At 43.7% G+C, this 19,838-nt stretch overlaps 1 protein-coding gene across 1 annotated transcript in view; it reads right to left on the bottom strand.

Moving 5' to 3' along the window:
• Positions 1 to 19,838, bottom strand: part of VRK3 (VRK serine/threonine kinase 3) — a 321,038-nt gene that overhangs the window by 172,824 nt on the left and 128,376 nt on the right. Inside the window, 2 exon segments of the mRNA XM_030203653.1 lie at positions 1,923 to 2,007; positions 9,861 to 9,927. Coding sequence (XP_030059513.1) covers positions 1,923 to 2,007; positions 9,861 to 9,927 — 152 coding nt within the window.

Below are 19,838 nucleotides of genomic sequence, written 5' to 3' on the forward strand. Positions count from 1 at the left end.
TGGGGGGAGGTGGCAGATGAAGGAGTTAGGCAATTCAGCAGGAAAAGAAATAAGATGCAGCTGAACAGAAAGAGAAAGAAGGGGCATGCAACTATACAAAGGGTGGAGGGGAGATGCTGCAAGGAGGAAGGGAGAGAAGTATTCTACATACTACTGTGTGGGGAGGGATGGAAAGAGGGAAGATCCTCTGGAGAGATAGATGTTAAATGCTGTTTGTAGAGAATAGGATAAATAGAGGGGATACACACTGGAACAGGAAGGGAATGAGGGAAGGTGCTGCTGGAGAGGAGAGGGAAGAGGTGCTGTTACTGGGGGAAGAGTGAGGGTCACTTTTTCTTGGGGGCTGAATGGTGTTCCAGCTCTCTTTCCAGCAGCATCTTTTCTGTTGTTGGGGTGAGAGGTGGTTAGCACCCCAGATGAGCATTCAGCATTGCATACCTTCAATTAACTTTCAGACCCTTAGGATTCCTCCCTCCCTTGAGATTCTCATAAATAAATCATAAATAAATCATGATCAACTTGATAACACCCTTCCCAGAATGATGCAAAAACAGATAACTGGACATCATAATTGTATATTATAAAAACTGTTTCATATACAAATGAGGGCAATCTCCAAAGTCATTTACCCTGGTAAATGGACTGTTTGAAAAATGTCCACCCTCTCTGCAGGCAAACATACATGCTGATGGTTCTTTGAGTCAGTGTGGCTATCAAGACCTATTTTCTTTTGACTGCAGTGGTGCTTTGTTGCCCCCTAGAAGCTGTCAACTAATGTCTTGGTCTTCACTTCCTGTCCTTGACGGCTGCCAACAGGTCAGATTTTCAAGATACCACTAGGAATTTACTTGTATTTACCACTAATGAATATGATAAAGATCTGCATACAACAGTAGTAGTATGCATGCAAATCTCTTTTATTCATATTTATTAGGGATAACCTGCACCTGTTGGTTTTCACTTCCAGTCCTGAAGCATGGCCAAGGGCCTAATGGTTAACACAGCCCTGGCGTTTGGTAGGGTGGGATGGGGAAGGGAGGGGAGGATGCTGCCGGTGGGTGACAAAGAGAAGCATATGGCATTAGTGTGAGAAGACAATGAAGGAGGACTAGATTCTGCTGGTGGGGTGAGGGATGGAACATCTGTTGACAGGGAGAGGAAAGATATTGTAGGGGGGTGCAGCTGAGGGAGAGAAAGAGGGAAGATTTTCCTCGGGGGTGGGGGAGAAAGAGGGAGTATACTGCTAAATGGGGAGAGAGAGACAGAATGGGCAGTGATATGGGGAGAATACGGTGGGATGAGAGGTAAGGATGGAGTAAGAGATAACAGACATGAGGAGGGATGGAAAGGAAGAGGTAAACTGAAGAGATTATGATATACAGAAGAAAGAGAAAGGAAGAATAGAGCAAGAAAGGATGGCAGAAAATAGCAAGAACAAGACAGAAATAGTACATAAATGTCAGAAACAGATGAGGTACAGGGAGAAAGGAGGACTGAAACATAGAAGGAAATGACACTCAGGAAAAGAAAATTTTAAAATTCTTATAAACTAAGATAATAAATTTTCTTCTGGCCTTCTCAGCATTTTGAAATATTTCAATCAGTGGCCCTTCTCAAGTTTGGAGACCCCTGTTTTAGGCTATAAGGGCATGGTATCTTGTAATAATTGGCTACAGAAGCTGGGAAGAACTATAAAGGTCACACTCTTTCCCCTAAAAATACCTATATATGTGAGCTAGCAAGCTGTACAAGTTGTGAATATACTGCAATTTAACTACCTCCCCATTGCTAAAATCAACAATAAGCAAAACAGTGCATGTTTAGAAAGTACATTTCTCTTTCTGTTCTTATTTATCCAAGGAAATGATCTGCTGCAACTAACATTCTCTTCTTTGCTTACTAACTCAGCTGTACTTCTGTACCTGTATATATCTTCATGTAACCCAAAGCCAACACAGTTTGGGATACCCAGAAAAGGCACATCATGTGACTTCTTCCATTTATCAACTGAAAAAGAAACAAAAACAAAGGGGCTGCTGTTCAATGCTCCAGTGATGACAAAGAATGCAAATAAAAGATGAAGGCGATTTCAAAATATACTTGAGAAAATTGAAGACTACAGGTAATAGAACACAGACTGTTCCAGCACAGCTGAGGTGAGAATTCATAGTTATGGTTGATAAGTGATCAGAAGACAGACATGCAGTAGAATTTTATGGCTCAGGAGTGAAATCTTTGTTCAGTCATAGAAACACTAAAAACTACCAGACAGCCTATCAGATACAATTCCTTCCTTGCCACCAGAGATTCTCTCTATTTGTCCCAGTCTTTCTTGAATTCAGATACTGTCCTTGTCTTCATCATCTCCACTGAGGCCATTCCACATATTCACTGCTCTTTTCTTTGTGCAAAAAAACATTTCCTTGGAGTAGTCCTGACTCTTCCCCTTTCACCCTTATTAGTTTCGTTTCCATTGTGAAATGCAGCAGAAATGTCCAACAAGATAAGAAGATAACTGGTGCAAGTTTCAAAATCCTGGTGAAACACATCTAAGGATGAGATTAATAGTGTCTCTATACTGTATGCAGGGCGAAAGCTAAAATAAAAGGCTCATTTTCAAAACAGAAAAATGTCCAAACTGCTATTTTCAAAACCCATTTTAAGATGGTTTTTTATGCAGTTCGTATGCAGGGGCATGTTGGGGACAGGATTTGAGAGTTCCCAAAACTTGTTTTTCTGCCATAATGGAATAAAACAAAATGTCCAGGGCTAAAAAGTTAGGTAGTTTGGTCTAGACCTATTTCAGTCATGTCTAAGTCACAAAAAGGTGCCCTAAATGACCACTGAAGGGATTAAAGCATGACTCTCCCTTACTCCCCCACAGTGGTCACTGACCCCCTCCCGCCCTAAAGATGTGAAAGAACAGTATATACCAGCCTCTATGACAGCTTCAGATGTTATAGCCAGTTTTATTACAGCAGCAAGTAGGTCCTTGGAGTAGCCTAGTGGTCGGTGTAGTGCACTGTAGAGAAGGGGACCCAGGCCCATATCCGACTCTCTGATACACTTGCGGTGGAAAGTGAGAGCCCTCAAAACCCACCAAAAACCTACTGTACCCACATATAGGTAACACCTGTAGGCATAAAGAATATAGTAGTGGGTTGGGTACAGTAGATTTTTGGTGGGTTTTGGAGGGCTCCTCATACAATATAAGGGGGTAAGGCACCTGGGACCTTTATATGAAGTCCACTGCAGCACCCCCTAGGGTGCTGCACAACTCTACTGGGACGTCTGTGGCGCAGTCCCCTAAGAATGCTGGCTCCTCAAACATCCCAATGGTTTGTTTTTGTGCGTTTTTCCCTTGGATGTTTTTTTTTTTAAATAGACATGTGCTAAACGCGGCTGAGGGGAGATACGATAGAGGTCTATAAAATAATGAGTGGAGTTGAATGGGTAGATGTGAAGCGTCTGTTCACGTTTTCCAAAAATACTAGGACTAGGGGGCATACGATGAAGCTACAATGTAGTAAATTTAAAACAAATCGAAGAAAATTTTTTCTTCGTTGTCAGAGAATGTGGTAAAGGCGGTTAGCTTAGCGGAGTTTAAAAAAGGTTTGGCTGGCTTCCTACAGGAACAGTCCATAGACCGTTAGTAAATGGACTTGGGGAAAATCCACTATTTCTGGGATAAGCAGTATAAAATGTTTTGTACATTTTTGGTATTTGTGACCTGGATTGGCCACTGTTGGAAACAGGATGCTGGGCTCGATGGACCTTTGGTCTTTCCCAGTATGGCAATCCTTATGTACTTATCTAGCAAATGGGCATTTTCAAAACAAAATGTTGGACTTTTTTCTGGTTTGAAAATGGTCATGTTCACTACTGGAGTTTTGGACATTTTTCCTAAAACAATGCACTTTTGGGCATCTTCTTTCAAACTCAAACTTAATGCTGACAAAACACACTGCCTACTCTTAACATCTCCGCACAACAAGTACATACCTTCAACATTAATCACCCCCACCCTGAACCTTCCCATCCTAGACAGCCTCAAAATTTGGGGAGTCACCCTTGACCGCTCACTTTCACTCGAAAAACACATTAACGCCACCACAAAGAAGATGTTCTTCTCGCTATGGAAACTAAAATGAATAAAACCATTTTTCCCTCGAGAGGTCTTTCGCAACCTTATACAGTCCGTCATTCTATGTCATCTGGATTACTGTAACGGAGTTTATGCTGGATGTAAAGAGCAACTACTTAAGACGGCCCAAAATACAGCGGCCAGATTGATTTATGGAAAGTCAAAATTTGAAAGTGCCACGCCTCTCTGAGAGAAACTGCATTGGCTTCCTGTCAAGGATCGAATAACCTTTAAACTCTGCTCTCTATTTCACAAAATCCTATATGGTGAAGTACCTGGCTACGCGATAGATCTCATCATCCTACCTCTCAGGAATACTTTGAGGCTCTCCCGTTCATATCTTAACCTTCATGAGCCAAACTGCAATGGCATCAAGTACAAATCCACGTATGCTACATCCTTCTCTTTCATCAGTACTCAGCTTTGGAACTCTTTGTCGAAAACCATAAAAACCATCACCAACCATCTAACTTTCAGAAAATCACTAAAGACCATGTTATTCGGAAATGCTTATCCCACAACCTCTGCATGTGTCTCCACTGTTGGATGCGCATCGATCAAGAGACATTTTGGACACATTCCCCTTCCCTCTTCCCTCCTGGTTTCCCTACTCCTTCCGTCAATTCCTACTCTTCCCCATTATCACTTGTAGATTTTCCTGCTGTATTAGCTTCATTTTATTGCATTGGTGTTTGCCTCTGTGGTGCGCTGTAAGCCACATTGAGCCTGACACTGTTGGGAAACTGTGGGGTACAAATGAGATAATAAATAAATAAATAAAATAATGGGTGACTTCAATTATCCAAATATAGACTGGGTAAATGTAACATCGGGACATGCTAGAGAGGTACAATTCCTTGATGAAATCAAGGACAGCTTTATGGAGCAGCTGGTGCAGGAGCCGACAAGAGAAGGAAAAATTCTAGACGTGTCCTTAGTGGAGCGCATGATCTGGTGAGGGACGTTATGGTACTGGGGCGCTTGACAACAGTGATCATAATATGATCAGTTTTGATATCAACCTTGAAGTAACTGTACACAGAAAGTCAAATACGTTAGCGTTTAACTTTAAAAAAGGAGACTATGATAAAATAAGAAGAACGGTTAAAAAAAAAAAAACTTAGGGGGCAACTGAGAGGGTAAAAACTGTACAACAGGCATGGACGCAGTTCAAAAATACCATCCTGGAGGCCCAGGCCAAACATATTCCGCAAATTAGAAAAGAAAGACGGAAGTCCAAAAGACAGCCGGCGTGGTTGAAAAGTGAGGTGAAGGAAACTATTAGGGCTAAAAGAAATGCCTTCAGAAAATGGAACCGTCTGAAAATAACAAGAAGCAGCATAAGGGGTGTCAAAGCAAATGCAAGGCGCAGATAAAGAAGGCCAAGAGGGATTACGAAAAAAAGATAGCAATAGAGGCAAAAAAAAAACCATAGTAAAAATTTATTTCGGTATATTAAAAGCAGGAAGCCGGGAAAAGAATCGGTTGGGCCACTGGATGACCAAGGGGTAAAAGGGGCGATCAAGGAAGACAAAAACGTAGCGGAGAGATTGAATGAATTCTTTGCTTCAGTCTTCACCAAGGAAGATTTGGGTGGGATACCGGTGTCGGAAATGGTATTTCAAGCAGACGAGTCGGAGAAACTTACTGACTTCACAGTAAACCTGGAGGACGTAATGGGGCAGTTCAGCAAACTGAAGAGTAGCAAATCTCCTGGACCGGATGGTATTCATCCTAGAGTACTGATAGAACTGAAAAATGAGCTTGCTGAGTTACTGTTAGTGATATGCAACTTATCCTTAAAATCGAGCGTGGTACCGGAAGATTGGAGGGTGGCCAATGTAACGCCGATTTTTAAAAAAGGTTCCAGGGGAGATCCGGGAAATTATAGACCGGTGAGTCTGACATCGGTGCCGGGGAAAATGGTAGAGGCTATTATTAAAAACAAAATTACAGAGCACATCCAAGGACATGGATTACTGAGACCAAATCAGCACGGCTTTAGTGTGGGGAAATCTTGCCTGACCAATTTACTTCAATTCTTTGAAGAAGTAAACAAGCATGCGGACAAAGGGGAGCCGGTTGATACCGTGTATCTGGATTTTCAAAAGGCGTTTGATAAGGTACCTCATTAAAGGCTACAGAGGAAATTGGAGGGTCATGGGATAGGAGGAAATGTCCTATTGTGGATTAAAAACTGGTTGAAGGATAGGAAACAGAGTGGGGTTAAATAAGCAGTATTCACAATGGAGAAGGGTAGTTAGTGGGGTTCCTCAGGTGTCTGTGCTAGGACCGCTGTTTTTTTAATATATTTATAAATGATTTAGAGATGGGAGTAATTAGCTAGGTAATTAAATTAGATTCGTGGTTCCCATGCTGTGGGGCACCCTATCCAGTGTTGCCATCTATGCTGAACAGCCCTTCAATAAGCTGTAGCTTTTTTTACAGCTCCACCAAATGTTCCATCGTACCAATCTCTTCACTCAGAGAAAACCTGGGGAAAATTTGATAATTACTACTAATCATTTCTATAGTGCTACTAGATGTACGCAGTGCTGTACACATTATATGCAGGTACTTTTCTCTGTCCTTAGAGGGCTCACAATCTTTTTGTTTTGTTTGTTTTTTTGTTCCTGGGGCAATGAAGGGTTAAGTGACTTGCCCAAGGTCACAAGGAGCTGGCAGGAGGAGTAAGGTACCATCAATTTATGAAAGATAACCCTATTTTCTTTAACAAGCCTATCCAAACGACCCAACTTAAATTATGACCCTAATCCACACCACTAACATTAACCATGCCTAAATCCTTCCCCCACATCTCTTCCTCTTGTCCTTCTCTATACAATTGTATTATCTCTGTGATACTTCTTACCCATACATTGTATTACCTCTTTGATACTTTGTACCCATAAATTATGTTATCTTTGTGATACTTTGTACCCATACATTATGTTATCTCTGTGATACTTTGTACCCATACATTGTAAGCCGCACTGAACCTGCTATTGAGCGGGAAAGAGTGGGGTATAAATACTACAAATAAATACAAATAAAAATTTGCTCATGACACAAAGTTATTCAAAGTCGTTAATTCGCAAGAGGATTGTGAAAAATTACAGAAGGACCTTACGAGACTGGGAGATTGGGCGGCTAAATGGCAGATGACGTTTAATGTGCGCAAGTGCAAGGTGATGCATGTGGGAAAAAAGAACCTGAATTATAGCTATGTCATACAAATTTCCATGTTAGGAGTTACGGACCAAGAAAGGGATCTGGGTGTCGTCGTTCATAATACACTGAAACCTTCTGCTCACTGTGCTCCTGTGGCTAGGAAAACAAATAGAATGTTGGGTATTATTAGGAAAGGTATGGAAAACAGGTGTGAGGATGTTATAATGCCGTTGTATTGCTCTATGGTGCGACCGCACCTTGAGTATTGTGTTCAATTCTGGTCGCCGCATCTCAAGAAAGATATAGTAGAATTGGAAAAGGTGCAGCGAAGGGCGACTAAAATGATAGCGGGGATGGGACGACTTCCCTATGAAGAAAGACTAAGGAGGCTAGGGCTTTTCAGCTTGGAAAGGAGACGGCTGAGGGGAGACATGATAGAGGTATATAAAATAATGAGTGGAGTGGAACAGGTGGATGTGAAGCGTCTGTTCACGCTTTCCAAAAATACAAGGACTAGGGGGCATGCGATGAAACTACAGTGTAGTAAATTTAAAACAAATCGTAGAAAATATTTCTTCACCCAACGCATAATTAAACTCTGGAATTCATTTCTGGAGAACGTGGTGAAGGCAGTTAGCTTGGCAGAGTTTAAAAAGGGGTTAGACGGTTTCCTAAAGGAGAAGTCCATAAACCACTACTAAATGGACTTGGGAAATATTCACAATTCCAGGAATAACATGTATATAATGTTTGTACGTTTGGGAAGCTCGCCAGGTGCCCTTGGCCTGGATTGGCCGCTGTCGAGGACAGGATGCTGGGCTTGATGGACCATTGGTCTTTTCCCAGTGTGGCATTACTTATGTACTTATGTAGCCTTTCTCGATGGCCTCTCTTGATGAATGCGTCCGGGTCTTGCTCTGTGAGCTCTTGGGTTTTTAACAGCAGTGTGCATCGGCATCTGCTGAATTGCTGGGCTCGAGATGGGTGCCTCATCCTGGCTGCATGGAAACCTGCGCATCAGCACTTCTTATATTGCTCAGCTGAGGCTGGCAGATCATAGCCACCCCACGGATTGCATCATGCTTCCCAAAACAGGGTCAGTGGTGAATTCAGGTCCTCCAACTGGGATGACCATTGGGAAAGGAGAGCCCTCTGCAATGGACCGCATATGGGCCTTGACCCATGGAATCAATTCCAGGGTCGTTGCCATGTATCCTAAGGTTTAACTGTGACTTCAAGGTAATTACCTCATTGTCACCAAATAGTAAAACCTTAACCAAATTCCCCCCATCCCCTTCAATAATATATAAATATATAAGAAATATATAAGAAAAGTATTATTAGGAAAGGAATGGAAAACAAAAATGAGGACGTTATAATGCCTTTTTATCAATCCATAGTGTGAATGCATCTCGAATACTGTGTGCAATTCTGGTCACTGAACCTCAAAAAAGATACAGTAGAATTAGAAAAGGTACAGAGAAGAGCAACACAAATGATAAAGGGTATGGGAAGAATTCCCTATGAGGAAAGGCTAAAGCGGCTAGGGTTCTTCAGCTTGAAGAAAACAAGGCTGAGGGGAGATAAGATAGAGGACTATAAAATAATGAGTGGAGTGAACGGGTACAAATGAATCGCTTCTTTACTCTTGCCAAAAATACTAGGACTAAGAGACACGAAATGGAGGTATGAAGTAGAAAATTAAAAACAAATGGAGAAAATATTTCTTCACTCAACGTGTAATTAAACTCTGGAATTAGTTGCCAGAGAATGTGGTAAAAGCAGTTAGCTTAGTGGGGTTTAAAACAAAGGTTTGGATAACTTCCTAAAAGAAAAGTCCATAAGCTATTATGAAGATGGACTTGGGGAAAATCCACTGCTTATTTCTAGGATAAACAGCATAAAATTTATTGTACTGTTTTGGGATCTTGTAACCTGGATTGGTCACTGTTGGAAACAGGATGCTGGGCTTGATGGACCTTCGGTCTGTCCCAGTATGGCAACACTTATGTTCTTATGATAGGGAGCAAGTTCAGCAAATAACCCATAACTGAAAAGAGATAAGGCAGGGCAAGATAATTCAAAAGTGTAACAGCATAATCCATGTTTACAAGACTATTTCAGGTAAGCACGGTTTCATTAATGGCCTCCAATGGAATGCACATATATTTTAAAGGACTGTTTGTGATGGATCTCAGTGGAAAGGCTTAATGCTCCATTGCCTCAGGTACAAAACTTAGATTGTAAGCCCGCTAGGGACAGAGAAAGCGCATAAATAAACCATTTTGGTTGTACTACAGAAAGGCAATAAATCAAATGCATGATCTAGACCCTGACTCGAAGGCAGTGAGCATGCTGAGGTCCCAGAACAAGACAGGCTGCTGGATGAAGTGCCTCTAGGCCCAGGATAGTAAAATGGTCTATTACAAAAATTCCACTGTTTTATTGTGCTATGAAAGATACTTGTAAATAGATTTTTTTTCAGTAAATGTTCTCATTTCTTCCTTTTAAATGTACAGCAAATACAAAAACACTACATACATACCAGTGGTTTTCTTTGCTGCTCGCTGGAAAAAGTTTTGCTCATTGTATATCCTTCCATCTTTGGCATCCTGAAGAAACAGAAAAAAAAGTTGCAAAAGGAACTGTGGCTCATTTTGTGGGCACTGAGCAGACTCAATGCCATATCATTTATAAATCAATAAGTTGTACATAATATATACATTTCATTAAGAAACTCTGGTAAACTTACTAAGTTGCAGCTTAGCATTATGGATTTGGATTCAGAGAACTTTATTGGCATATGTTGCTGTGACGAGGTGTATGTCCCATCACAGAAGGAAGGGAACCTCCAAGCCCAGGAACCACGCTAGAACAAAGCCCTATGGAGTCACTACATAAGTATTGCCATACTGGGACAGACCAAAGGTCCATCAAGCCCAGCATCCTGTTTCCAACAGTGGCCAATCCAGGTCACAAATACCTGGCAAGATCCCCAAAAATTACAAAACATTTTATGCTTCTTATCCCAGAAATATTTTCCTCAAGTCCAATTTAATAATGGTCTACAGACTTTTCCTTTAGGAAGCCGTGTCCAATTTAATAATGGTCTACAGACTTTTCCTTTAGGAAGCCGTCCAAACCTTTTTTTAAACTCTGCTAAGCTAACTGCCTTTACCACATTTTCTGGCAACGAATTCCAGAGTTGAATTACACGTTGAGTAAATTTTAGAAGGTGTCTTCACGTCTACCCATTCCACTCCACTCATTATTTTATAGACCTCTTTCATATCTCCCCTCAGCTGTCTTTTCTCCAAGCTGAAGAGCCCCAGCCGCTTTAGTCTTTCCTCATAGGGAAGTCGTCCCATCCCCTTTATCATTTTCGTTGCCCTTCTCTGCACCTTTTCTAATTCCATTATATATTTTTTTAGATGCGGCGACGAGAATTGAACCAATATTCGAGGTGCAGTTGCATCATGGAGTGATACAAAGGCATTATAATGTCCTCATTTTTGTTTTCCATTCCTTTCCTAATTGTTCTCAATTAGTCCCATCCCCTAATTTAAGGTGAGAACTTTAGACCCCTGTGCGGGAGGAAGTAGCAGTCAGGGAAGCTACATGGGAGGTGATGGGGGGGGGGGGGGGACTAACCCTTCCGTGACATGCTAACACATAATTCCCTGATAGCTGGGTACGAGAGACAAGTGCCCAGGAACTGATAACCTGAATTTTCATATAACATACATAGGTGGATGCTGGGGAATTGTGGGAATTCACCCACCCTCAAGGGAGGGATCAAGATAGGGCCTTGTAGTCAGCCAGGTGGCAGAATTGGAATTTATTCTTTCCATTGCCAGGAGAGAATCAAGAAATGTACACTGGTGGATTACTGGATAACGGCTTCCAGAGGACTACTTGATGGATTCCTGCCTGACGGATTCCACAGGACTACTCGTCGATGGAACTTTGACTGAAGTACTTACCTTGGTTTGACAGCTGTACTGCTGATGACATTGGAAGCCTTCATGAAATGGGTTGTGGAGAAAATGAAGGCCCAGCAAGAGGCAATGGACCTCTGGTTGGCTAAGACCCTTGAGCAGTAGGAACAGCAACGACCATTGCTACAGCTATTAGAGACACAAGTTTTGGATCTGCACAACTTTGCAGCTGGACTGCAGAACTGAGAGAACCAATGGGACTCTGAGGTGAGGCAGTCTAATGGAGACGTTGGGTTCTCTTGGGTGGACTGGCCTAGGGGGCTGCCTCTTACTAAGATGAGACTGGAAAATGGCCCGGAGGCATTCTTGACTACTTTTGAGCGTGGCCATGGTTGCCCAGTGGCCTTTGGACCAATGGGCAGTCATTTTGGCACCCTATTTAATGGGGGGAGGCCCAAGCTGCCTACATGGCCTTAGATACCACCCAAGCCTTGGATTATAGAGAAGTGAAGGCAGGTATTCAGGATAGGTTGGGCCTCACAGCAGAAAATTATCACAGGAGGTTTAGGGCCTGTACCTTTCAGAAAGAGGATCGATCTTGGGCAGTGGTACAGCAGTTGATGGATTCAGCCTAGAAATCTCCACAAGACTTGGTTAAAACCATAGTCTTGGAACAATTTCTGACCATTTTACCATCCTCTGTAAAATCCTGGGCTACTAGGCAAGAACCAGAATCCGTTGAGGTTACCTTGCTAGTGGAGAAATATATGGAGGCTGAAGAGGGATGGAGTGAGACACAGGAGGTACTCACCCTTAAGAAATCCTCAACACCCCTAGCAGGAAAAAATATAACTAAAAACCCTAGGGAGGAGGCTGGGGATTATAAGAAGGATGAGGGAGGGCCTTCACCTGCGGAGTAAAGTGGGAGAGCATGAGCAGCCATCCCTGCTAGGAGATACAACCCAGTTATAGGTGTTAAACTTGTGGAGAAGAGGGACACTTTAAAAGACTGCCCACAGATGCACAGCTACTTTTCGGGGTTAAGAGTCCAGTTATAACTCGCCCCAGGAAGCCAGGGCCATGCTACAAAGACAGGGGTAAAAGTGGCTGGAGTAGCTCTGGAACCCTTGTTAGATATCGGGAGCAATCAGTTCCTCATATCCTGAGCTTTAGCCAGGACCCTACAAATAGGAAGCAACGAAGGCCACTTTAGTGGGATTGTACAAGTACGCTGTGTGCATAGGGACATCAAGCAGGAACTCACCTATAAGATAGGGGTGACTTAGAAAGGAAGGACACAGCCCCTAAAGATAGTAGTAGAAAAATTGCCTTTCCTCTGATCCTGAAGAGAGACTGGGTTGGGATGAAGGCAATCCTTACCCGAAAGGAGGCATGCGTGTCCACGTGAGCTAGAGATTATTCCCCTCCAGAACCGGAAAAGTTTAAGTTAGGAGAAATAGTCCCCTTTGCCACTCAGGATGTGGTAGAAGAACTGGGGAAGAATAGGAAAAGTAGGACCAAAAGAAGAGCCGAGAAATGGAAAGGGTTAGTTTCCTCAGGTACGGTAGAAACTTTTGAAGAGGAAACTATGAATCAGTTTCACTGTTGTCCAGAGGAGTAGGCAAGGGATCCTTTGCTAAGAGAGTTAATTACAAACAATACTTTATTAGGAAGAATTACCTTCTATATCTCATTGAATTCTTTGACTGGGTGACTGGAGAACTGAATCAAGGACGTGCTATGGACGTAATCTACTTAGATTTCAGCAAAGCTGGATTATAAAGGACTTGTAAAGATTTAGATCACAGGAGGGAAGTGTTGTGACTCTTAAGGTGGTCATATATAGTTTAAGAGTTCTGCTTACCACAGCATAGCTGAGGGTGGTAAGCTGCTCAGATGTGCTGTATGGCAGTTAGTTATTGATGTATTAGTGAGAATAGGTTTATGGAAGAGTGTTTGTGTGAATGCGGTTGAATGATCTGGGGTATTCAAGTATTTGTTAAACGGATTAAAATATTTGAAAATAAAGTAGAAGTTGTACTATAACTGTTTGGTCTGATATAGGTACTTACATTTAAGGTGAGAACTTTAGACCTTGTGCAGGAGGAAGTAGCAGTCAGGGAAGATACTTGGGAGGTGTATATGCCTTCCTATGCTTAGGCCTGTTCCTAAGGCCTGTACTTTGCTCAGTTTGGTTCTCACATGTTAGCCTACTAACTCAGCATCTTGTGTAACAATCATTGCTTTCTCAGGAGCTGAGAACTGACACTTCATAACATTTAGTTTGCAGCTGAGTATATTTTTCATATAAGGTGGATGTAACCATGGCCGTTGCTGACAGGCTGAGGACACAGTGTGAGGGCTAAGGGAGATAGACAGAGAGAGGACACAAGGGTATTGTTCTGGCTGTACATGCAGAACTGACACAGAACTCATAAGTAATTAACCAATGGCCACCGACTGCTCACATGCAAACACATCAGGAGAGACTAATAGAATACATGACCAATCCATATATGGTATAAGGCTACCTAATGGTTCTGGTTTATGGGAAATCACATGATTTCTGGGAAAATGTAACTTGTAACAGTCTATATGTGATGTCCAGGGCAGTATTAGCTGAGCAGACCTTGTCTTTCAGGATGTGCACTGCTGATTCGCAACCTGCTCCAGGGAGAGAACTATTTTTTGTATTTGGCTCTGTGAGATATCAATAAAGATAATAACTGATTGCGCCTAACTGAGCCTAAGTTCTCTGTCTTATTATTTTTTGTGTTTTCCCCTCCCTGCGAGGGCTAAGGAAGGAAGAAAATAAATCACAGAGGCGACGGGGGGGGGGGGGGGGGGGGGGGGGGGAGACTAACCCTTCTGTGAGATGTTAACATAATTCCTAGATAGCTGGGTATGAGAGACAAGTGCCCAGGAACTGATTAAAATAACCAAAATTTACATATAAAATACATAGGTGGATACTGGGGAATGGGAGGGATCAAGATAGGACCTTCTAGTCAGCCAGGTGGCAGAATTGGAATTTAGTTTCTCCATTGCCTGGAGTTAATCAAGGAAAGCACGTTGATGGATTACTGGATGATGGATTCCAGAGGACTACTTGGTGAATTACTGGCTGGCAGATACTAGAGAACTACTCGTGGATGGACCTTTGACTGAAGTCCTTAACTTGGTTTTTGACATTCGGTCCACACCTTCAGGTGGACGGTGCTTTAGTTTTGGATACTCGGTCCACACCTTTGTGTGGACGGTGCTTTGGTTTTGGATACTTGGTCAACACCTTTGGGTGGTTGGAGCATGACAGTTCCAAAGAAAATACATATGGAGCCTGATTTGATAACAGGATACCTATGTGAGAAGTTTTTTTAAAAAGGCAAAAAAGTTTATAAACACACCAAAAAAGTCGATCTGATGTAGGATGTGTAAAAGACCATTATCTTATATATATATATATATATATATATATATATATATATATATATATATATAAAGCGAAGATACTTACCCGTAGCAGGTATTCTCCGAGGACAGCAGGCTGATTATTCTCACATGTGGGTCGACATCCACGTCGACCCAGGAAACTGCAAATATTTCCAAGCAAAAATATAAAAGTTTTGCTACAGTCTTCTGGTGCGCGAGCAGCGCGCACGTGTGGACAATTTCCCGTCCGTCGCGTGAGCGTGCCCCTTCAGTTAAATCAAAAAACATATAAACAAACAATAACAACTCCAAAGGGGAGGTGGGCAGGTTTCAGAGAACAATCAGCCTGCTGTCCTCAGAGAATACCTGCTACAGGTAAGTATCTTCGCTTTCTCCGAGGACAAGCAGGCTGCTTGTTCTCACATGTGAGGTATCCCTAGCATTCAGGCCCACTCAAAACAATGAACATTGGTCAATTGGGCCTCGCAATGGCGAGGACATAACATAGATTGACCTGAAACCATAAACAACTACAGTGGTGGAAATAAGTATTTGATCCCTTGCTGATTTTGTAAGTTTGCCCACTGACAAAGACATGAGCAGCCCATAATTGAAGGGTAGGTTATTGGTAACAGTGAGAGATAGCACATCACAAATTAAATCCGGAAAATCACATTGTGGAAAGTATATGAATTTATTTGCATTCTGCAGAGGGAAATAAGTATTTAATCCCTCTGGCAAACAAGACCTAATACTTGGTGGCAAAACCCTTGTTGGCAAGCACAGCGGTCAGACGTCTTCTGTAGTTGATGATGAGGTTTGCACACATGTCAGGAGGAATTTTGGTCCACTCCTCTTTGCAGATCATCTCTAAATCATTAAGAGTTCTGGGCTGTCGCTTGGCAACTCGCAGCTTCAGCTCCCTCCATAAGTTTTCAATGGGATTAAGGTCTGGTGACTGGCTAGGCCACTCCATGACCCTAATGTGCTTCTTCCTGAGCCACTCCTTTGTTGCCTTGGCTGTATGTTTTGGGTCATTGTCGTGCTGGAAGACCCAGCCACGACCCATTTTTAAGGCCCTGGCGGAGGGAAGGAGGTTGTCACTCAGAATTGTACGGTACATGGCCCCATCCATTCTCCCATTGATGCGGTGAAGTAGTCCTGTGCCCTTAGCAGAGAAACACCCCCAAAACATAACATTTCCACCTCCATGCTTGACAGTGGGGACGGTGTTCTTTGGGTCATAGGCAGCATTTCTCTTCCTCCAAACACGGCGAGTTGAGTTCATGCCAAAGAGCTCAATTTTTGTCTCATCTGACCACAGCACCTTCTCCCAATCACTCTCGGCATCATCCAGGTGTTCACTGGCAAACTTCAGACGGGCCGTCACATGTGCCTTCCGGAGCAGGGGGACCTTGCGGGCACTGCAGGATTGCAATCCGTTATGTCGTAATGTGTTACCAATGGTTTTCGTGGTGACAGTGGTCCCAGCTGCCTTGAGATCATTGACAAGTTCCCCCCTTGTAGTTGTAGGCTGATTTCTAACCTTCCTCATGATCAAGGATACCCCACGAGGTGAGATTTTGCGTGGAGCCCCAGATCTTTGTCGATTGACAGTCATTTTGTACTTCTTCCATTTTCTTACTATGGCACCAACAGTTGTCTCCTTCTCGCCCAGCGTCTTACTGATGGTTTTGTAGCCCATTCCAGCCTTGTGCAGGTGTATGATCTTGTCCCTGACATCCTTAGACAGCTCCTTGCTCTTGGCCATTTTGTAGAGGTTAGAGTCTGACTGATTCACTGAGTCTGTAGACAGGTGTCTTTCATACAGGTGACCATTGCCGACAGCTGTCTGTCATGCAGGTAACGAGTTGATTTGGAGCATCTACCTGGTCTGTAGGGGCCAGATCTCTTACTGGTTGGTGGGGGATCAAATACTTATTTCCCTCTGCAGAATGCAAATAAATTCATATACTTTCCACAATGTGATTTTCCGGATTTAATTTGTGATGTGCTATCTCTCACTGTTACCAATAACCTACCCTTCAATTATGGGCTGCTCATGTCTTTGTCAGTGGGCAAACTTACAAAATCAGCAAGGGATCAAATACTTATTTCCACCACTGTAACTGAGAGTGCAGCTTGGAAGAGAACAAATATGGGCCTAGGGGGGTGGAGTTGGATTCTAAACCCCGAACAGATTCTGCAGCACTGACTGTCCAAACTGTCGCGTTGGGTATCCTGCTGAAGGCAATAGTGAGATGTGAATGTGTGGACTGAAGACCACGTTGCAGCCTTGCAAATCTCTCCAATGGAGGCTGACTAAGTGAGCCACTGACGCAGCCATGGCTCTAACATTATAAGCCGTGACATGGCCCACCAGAGTCAACCCAGCTTGGGCATAAGTAAAGGAAATGCAATCTGCTAGCCAACTGGAGATTGTGCGTTTTCCAATGGCGACTCCCCTACTGTTGGGATCGAAAGAAACAAACAACTGGGCGGACTGTCTAAAGTGCTTTGTCCACTCCACGTAAAAGGCCAATGCTCTCTTGCAGTCCAAGGTGTGCAAACTGCTTTCGCCAGGGTGGGCATGAGGACGGGGAAAAAATGTTGGCAAGATAATTGACTGGTTCAGATGAAACTCCAATACCACCTTTGGCAGGAACAGGGTGCGTGTGGAGGACTACTCTGTTGTGATGAAACTTGGTAAGGTGCATCCACTACCAAGGCCTGAAGCTCACTGACCCTACGAGCTGAAGTAACAGCCACCAAGAAAATGACCTTCCAGGTTAAGTACTTCAGATGGCAGGAATTCAGTGGCTCAAAAGGAACTTTCATCAGCTGGGAGAGAACGACATTTTAGATCCCACGACACTGGTGGAGGTTTGACAGGGGGCTTTGACAAAAGCAAACCTCTCATGAAGAAAACAACTAAATGCTGTCCAGAGACAGGCTTACCCTCTACACAGCGATGATAAGCACTAATCGCACTAAAGTAAACCCTTACGTAGTTGGTCTTGAGACCAGACTCTGGTAAATGTAGAAGGTATTCAAGTAGGGTCTGTGTAGGACAAGAAAGAGGATCTAGGGCCTTGCTGTCACACCAGACAGCAAACCTCCTCCATTTGAAAGAATAACACCTCTTCGTGGAATCTTTCCTGGAGATACCCTCTGAAAGACTCAAGGAGGCGAATTCTAAACTCTCAACATCCAGGCTGTGAGGGCCAGCGACTGGAGGCTGGGATGTAGAAGCGACCCCTCGTTCTAGGTGATGAGGGTTGGAAAACACTCCAATCTCCACGGTTCCTTGGAGGACAACTCCAGAAGAAGAGGGAACCAAATCTGATGCGGCCAGAAGGGTGCAATCGGAATCATGGTTCTGCAGTCTTGCTTGAGTTTCACAAATTCTTCCCTACTAGAGGTATGGGAGGATACACATACAGAAGACCTGTTCCCCAATGCAGGAGAAAGGCATCTAAAACTAGTCTGTAGTGGGCCTGAAGCCTGGAACAGAACTGAGGGACCTTGTGATTGATCTGAGTGGCAAAAAGATCCACCGAGGGGGTGCCCCACGCTCGGAAGATCTTGCGGGCTATGCCCATGTTCAGTGACCACTCGTGAGGTTGCACTACCCTGCTCAGCCTATCGGCCAGACTGTTGTTTATGCCTGCCAGATAAGTGGCTTGGAGAAACATGCCATGACTGCGCACCCAAAGCCACATCTGGATGGCTTCCTGACACAGAGGGCGAGATCTGGTGCCCCCCTGCTTGTTGGTGTAGTACATTGCAACCTGATTGTCTGTTTGAATCAAGATAATTTGGTTGGACAGCCGATCTCTGAAAGCCTTCAGAGCATTCCAAATTGCTCGCAATTCCAGGAGATTGATATGAAGATCTCTTACCTGAAAGGACCAGGCTCCTTGAGTGTGAAGGCCATCTACATGAGCTCCCCACCGTAGGAGGGATGCATCCATCGTCAGCACTTTTTATGGCTGAGAAATTTGGAATAGACGTCCCAAGGTCAAATTGGATCAGATCGTCCACCACTGAAGAGAATTGCAGAAGTTTGTGGACAGTTGGATCACATCCTCTAGATCCCCTGCAGCTTGATACCACTGGGAATCTAGGCTCCACTGAGCTGACCTCATATGTAGGTGTGCCATGGGAGTTACATGAACTGTGGAGGCCATGTGCCCCAGAAGTCTCAATATTTGCCGATCTGCTGAGACGACCGAACTACGGACACCAGGGACAGGAGGTTGTCTGCCCTTTCCTTGGGAAGATAAGCTTGAGCTGTCTTTGTGTCCAACAGAGCTCCAATAAATTCCAATTTTCGAACTGGGGTGAGATGGGACTTGGAGTAATTGATTACGAACCCCAGTAGCTCTAGAACCCGAATAGTCATTCGCATGGACTGTAGAGCGCTTGCCTCCGAGGTGCTCTTCACCAGCCAATCGTTGAGATAAGGGAACACATGTACTCCCAGTCTGCGTAGCGACGCTGCAACTACCACTAGACACTTTGTAAACACTCTGGGCGCAGATGCCAGACCAAAAGGCAATACACTGTACTGAATGTGCTGCGTTCCCAGCCGAAATCGAAGATACCTCCTGTGAGCTGGAAGTATCAAGATGTGTGTGTAAGCATCCTTTAAGTACAGAGAGCATAGCCAATCGTTCTCTTGAATCATAGGAAGAAGGGTGCCCAGGGAAACCATCCTGAACTTTTCTCGGATAAGGAATTTGTTCAGGGCCCTTAGGTCTAGGATGGGACACATCCCCCCTGTATTTTTCTGCACAAGGAAGTATATGGAATAGAATTCCAGCCCTTCTTCCCCTGGTGGAACGGGTTCGACCGCTTGGGCCTTTAGAAGGGCGGAGAGTTCCTCTGCAAGTACCTGTTTGTGCTGGGAGCTGTACGAATGAGCTCCCGGTCGGCAAATTTGGAGGTTTGAATTCCAGATTGAGGGTGTATCTTAACCGGACTATTTGAAGAACCCACCGGTTGGAGGTTATAAGAGGCCACCTTTGGTGAAAAAATATGAACCTCTCCCCAACTGGCAAGTTGTCCGGTACGGACACTTGTATTGAGGCTATGCTTAACTGGAGCCAGTCAAAAGCCCGTCCCATGCTTTTGCTGGGAAGCAGCAGGGGCCT

Source organism: Microcaecilia unicolor, chromosome 5 (genome assembly GCF_901765095.1).
Source record: "Microcaecilia unicolor chromosome 5, aMicUni1.1, whole genome shotgun sequence".
In the NCBI taxonomy this organism is placed as follows: Eukaryota; Metazoa; Chordata; class Amphibia; order Gymnophiona; family Siphonopidae; genus Microcaecilia; species Microcaecilia unicolor.